The 5126-nt window shown below is 35.3% G+C and overlaps 1 protein-coding gene across 2 annotated transcripts; it reads left to right on the top strand.

Moving 5' to 3' along the window:
* Positions 1 to 800: 800 nt before the first annotated feature.
* Positions 801 to 4822, top strand: LOC100801736 (protein RICE SALT SENSITIVE 3). Of its 2 annotated transcripts, XM_041016069.1 has the most exons (8): positions 801 to 1370; positions 1501 to 1660; positions 1780 to 1830; positions 2338 to 2466; positions 2674 to 2779; positions 3087 to 3128; positions 3249 to 3305; positions 3888 to 4822. In XM_041016069.1, exons 2-8 carry the CDS (start codon positions 1518 to 1520, stop codon positions 4620 to 4622), a joined length of 1263 nt encoding a protein of 420 aa, XP_040872003.1. In that variant the 5' UTR covers positions 801 to 1370; positions 1501 to 1517; the 3' UTR covers positions 4623 to 4822. The 2 variants fall into 2 exon arrangements, with proteins under 2 accessions (XP_040872003.1, XP_025984757.1); XM_026128972.2 differs by lacking the exons at positions 801 to 1370; positions 1501 to 1660 and having other exon boundaries at positions 1810 to 1830; positions 2338 to 2477.
* The last annotated feature ends 304 nt before the right edge of the window (positions 4823 to 5126 follow it).

The following is a 5126-nucleotide window of genomic DNA, read 5'->3' as shown; positions in this document are numbered from 1 at the left end:
TCATCAACCAAATTTATAAATACTTCACATTTATAATATAATTAAAAAAATCAATCACTTTAAATATTTTGAGAAATGATACTTTTGCTAAAAAATTATACAACTGAGTGAGAGAAAGAGACACAAAATTAATTTTAAAAATGTTGTAAATAATATGATAAGGGTGAAAAATAAACAAAACAAAATATTGTATAAATTATTGAGAAATGCTAACGATACTTTTTCTAACATTCTCTTTATAAGATTCCATTTATTAGAATTTTTCAAAAATTATAATTTTTGATAAATTTTAATTCTTATTTAATGATTATTTTTCCTTGATTTATATCTAATAAGAAACGAAACCTATCAAAATAGGATTACCTAAATATAGGTTCTTATAGTTTCTACTGGCTTGAGTTTTGGTTCTGGTACCCTTAAGCCGCTCTTGTCTTGTTCTTCTCTTTTTCATAAAAAATTTTCTTTCTTGATATGCTCTTAAGATATTTAATGTTTGTGGTATCCAACTAGTTGAAATCTCTTCTATTATTGTGAAACCATACACTAAGGTTCATTAAAAAAAAATTCTAACAAAACATAAAAAAACTCTTGGAGCGAGATTCAAATTCTGAATTTTTTATGCACAACTGATGTGCGTGGAAGGATTTTTCCCAATTTATAAACTCTCTAAATTATTTTTTATATTTTTTTTCCCTGAAAACCATATTATTATTATTATCAGGAAAGATCCAAATCTCATGCAAAAATTATTCCCTTTCCTTGACAAGTGGTAAAGGTACAAAAGAAAAGTCAGAAGCAGAAGAAAACCCAAAGTCACCAACTCTTGCAGACTTTGCACCCGCAGAGGAAAGAGTTTTTTGTTTTCGCACTCGCAGAGACAAAACAAACAAACAAAAGGGTAAAACCGTGAAATCAGGAAGCAACTCCCTTCCTCTTCCTCCTCCCCTCGCATGCTTCTTTTTTCTTCTCTTTCTTTCTTTCTCTCTTTGTTCTGTTGTGCTTTGTTGTAAGAGACAGAAAGAGGATAAAAGCTGTCCCCACTGTTTTTCATGGCAACAAGATACTCCCAACACTCCCCTCTCTCCCTCTTTTCCCTGCCAAAGTAACCTTAACCTCGTTAGGGACAAACAAAAAGCACTCACACACACACACACACTGAGTGAAAGAAAGAGAAGAACAATTTTGAGGACAAAGTGAAGAGAGAAAGAAAGAAAAAAGAAAAGAAAAGAAAAGAGTGAGTTGTTTCGGACAGTAGTAGTAGTAGTAGTTAGATAGATAGAGAAGGTGGAAGTGGAAAAAAGGATGTTTTTTTTTTAATTGTGAAGTGAAACAAGGGGTGGGGGTGGTGTGAACAAAAAAAGGTGTATACTGAGAGAGAGAGAGAGAGAGAGAGAGAGAGAGAGAGAGAGAGAGAGAGAGAGAGAGAGAGAGAGAGAGAGAGAGAGAGAGAGAGAGAGAGAGAGAGAGAGAGAGAGAGAGAGAGAGAGAGAGAGAGAGAGAGAGAGAGAGAGAGAGAGATGGTGGGCTCAGGAACAACAACAACAAAAACAGATAGGAGCAAAGAAGCTGTTGGGATGATGGCCCTTCATGAGGCCCTCAGAAGTGTGTGTCTCAACTCAGATTGGACTTACTCTGTCTTCTGGACCATTCGTCCTCGCCCGTATGCTTCTTCTCTCTCTCTCTGTATTTTGTATGTTATGATGATGCTACTTTCAATGGTGTTTTATGAGGTTTTTTTTTTTTTCTCACCTGGGTCTTCTCCATTTTATTTTCTTGCAGAAGAGTGAGAGGTGGCAATGGGTGCAAGGTTGGGGATGAAAACGGCAGCTTGTAAGTGCCAATACACAACTTTGAAATGAAACACTCACCTTAAGCTTGTTCTATGTCAACCCAGCATCCAAAGAGTGTTTTTCTAGTGTGAACAGAGGGTGAAGAAATGGAAATCTGTGATGGCTCTTTTTGGTTCTGAAGATTTTGACTTTCAGTGTGTGTTTGGATGAAGTCTAAAAATTTGATTTTGAAGTGAAGTGATTTATGTCTTAATGTTTTTATTCTAAAAACAAGTTGGTAGTAAATCGAGTGTAAGATTTTTATGAGGCAAAAGCTGCTTAAAGTTGCTTTAACTTATCAATTGGACTCAGAATCAATTTTTCAGTGTGGAATCAAACACGGGAACATTTACCTAGTCATGTTAGCTAGTATATGAATGTAATTATGGATATGAATATATGATCTAACATGGATCCAAACACGCACTTAAAGATTTTGTTTTTATTGATTTATGGTTTTGGTTATTGCTTGGATTGGTGATTTAATGTGTTGTTGATTTTGGTGCAGGATGTTGATGTGGGAAGATGGGTTTTGCCGAGGAAGGGTTTCAGATTGTTTGGAAGAGATTGATGGAGAGGATCCTATCAGGAAATCTTTTAGCAAAATGTCCATTCAGTTATATAATTATGGAGAAGGGTGGGTACTGGGTAGGTGTTTATTCATGTTGTTATTGTTATTATTTTTGTTTTTCTTCCAAGTTTCTTTGTAGTTTGTTCCTATTTTCTGTTTCGTTTTAAGTGTTCTTTATTTCAGTGCCATGTTGGAGGGAGTTACATTTTGCAAACACAATACAATTCCTCTCTGCACTTTACTCTGATTGTTGTTGTTTGGTTTTGGGAACAGGTTGATGGGAAAGGTTACATCTGATAAGTGCCACAAATGGGTCTTCAAAGAGCCTACGGAATGTGAGCCTAATATCTCCAACTACTGGCAGAGTTCCTTTGATGCTGTACGCATCTGATCCCTCTCACATTCAATAACACTTCTCTGATCTTTTTGTTTTTGGAGTTGTCTAACTTATTTTAAGTAAAAATGAGATTAAACAACCTCATCACACTTGATTGGTGCAATTAATACTCGTAAGGAATCATCTTGAAGTACGTAGGAGAATTGCACCAATGTAGTGTGATGCCTCATTTGGAGTAGATTTTCACTCCCAAGTTTAGCAAAGTTAGCATTAAATTTTCTATTGGTTATGTGTAGCTATTTAGTGATTGATTGTCTCAACCTCCTCTTTCTGATGTTATTTATTGCAGCTTCCTCCTGAATGGATAGATCAGTTTGAGTCAGGCATTCAGGTTAGGGCCAAAATGAATTAACAGCATGCTATTATTGATCTCAGAAAGCTTTTCCAATGTACTTTAAAGTTTCAATCATTTCATTTACTTTTATTTTATTTGCATTTATTCCATTGCCAGACAATCGCTGTGATTCAAGCTGGGCATGGCCTTCTGCAACTTGGTTCTTGCAAGATTGTGAGTAAATTTGTATATATCTTTTTTTTTTATTTCTACACATTTTTAGATTTTTTTATTTATAAATTAAAATTTACTGCCACTACTTTTACAGCATTCATATTTGTATGGCCATTTAATGGATGAGATGTTACCAACACATTCTTTAGTTAACAATAAATTATTATATGGTACATGACCACTGTGTGTCTATGATCTTGGCCAATTTTCACATGATATGTAGTGGAGTTTTACTAACTTTTTTTCGTAAATTAAAAGCATTAACTACATGTCACGTGGATATTGACTAGACCAAGACCATAAATACTTAATGATCCCTGCCCTTATAACAATTTTTCCTAATTAACATACTATTTGTAACATAATCTTTATCATTGATAGGAATTTCTAGGTATTCATGATAATATAGATCTAACACTTTTATCTCATAATTTTGTCAGTTCTGATGAATTTTAACCAATTAAACTATGTGTTAAAGAGTACTAGTATGTTGTTAATATTTCTCTCGGTGGGATACATGAATCTATTCCACACCAACAAAAACATCAAAATGCTTGATATTTTTTTTTCTTCTGTTCTCAGATCCCTGAAGACCTCCATTTTGTGCTAAGAATGAGGCACACTTTTGAATCTCTAGGCTATCAATCAGGGTTCTACCTCTCCCAACTCTTCTCTTCAACAAGGAGCACATCCTCTTCCACTTCCATTCCTTCAAAACCATCCACCATTCCAATTAGGCCACCCCCTCCACTCCTCAACTGGGGTCAGAGGCCACTTGAATCTTCCGCTTCTATGCTATCCTCTCCTAGCTTTCAACATGCAGCAGCCAGAATGGGGTTCCCACAGGCCAAAGATGAGACTCATATGTTCCTCATGCCTAATGCATCATCAGAGCAGCTTGCAAGAATGGGAGACATCATGGGGGAGCATGAAAATGACATAAAGTGGCCAAATGGCCTATCCATCTTCAATGCACTCACTGGAAGATCTGATGATGCCAAACTCTTGTTCAATCAAGATAGCTTGGGAGCCAAACCAAGTAGTGATCACAATCACCGCCACACTCTCAACCCTAATCCAAATGCTGGTAGTGTAGCAAACCCAAATGAGTTCTTGAGCTTGGATGGTCACACTGAAGGAAGAGGAGGGGCAAGGAAAGTGGACAAGTTCAAGAGGTGCTTCACTCTACCTGCCAGAATAATGACTTCATCTTCATCTTCTACTTCAATGGATCACCATCAACAACAAGCAGGTGTGGAGTATAGGAATTCAGAAGGTAGTATGTACCAGGATGTCATGGAGACCTTTTTGGAGTGAGTGAATGAGGGGAGAATAAGGTAAGTTGTGTGTACTTTGGGAAATGAAGATGAAAAACTTGTATTTAGGCATATTAGTTATTTTGTGTTCCTTAATTTTCATGTGTTAAGCTTTCTTTCCTCTTTTTGTATCCCTGTGTTTTTTTTTTTTTTCTGTCATCTACTCAGAGAGACTTCATTAATGACAATTTATTTCTATTAGTTTGATTAGACATGGAAGTTTCCTACATACATAATCCTATCCGCAAGCAATATACGATGACAATGCTTTTTTATTTTTTAAAGGTAACATGCAATTTAATAAGATTTCGGTTAATTAGTATAACCAAGAAAACTGGGTATCCAATTCACCTAGTAGAATTTGTGCTTTTAATTTGTTGTGAATAATGTTTGATTTCTATTTTTTTTACTCCTTGTACATTGTATGCGTTTGGTTTCTTGTACCATAGTTATAAGTTTTGTTTTTTGTTCGTACAACAATAGTTATAATAACATTTCTTGAGTA

This window comes from Glycine max, chromosome 6 (assembly GCF_000004515.6).
Source record: "Glycine max cultivar Williams 82 chromosome 6, Glycine_max_v4.0, whole genome shotgun sequence".
NCBI classification, from domain to species: Eukaryota; Viridiplantae; Streptophyta; class Magnoliopsida; order Fabales; family Fabaceae; genus Glycine; species Glycine max.
Note: the sequence above shows the minus strand (reverse complement) of the source record. Positions and strands in the feature narration are given on the sequence as shown.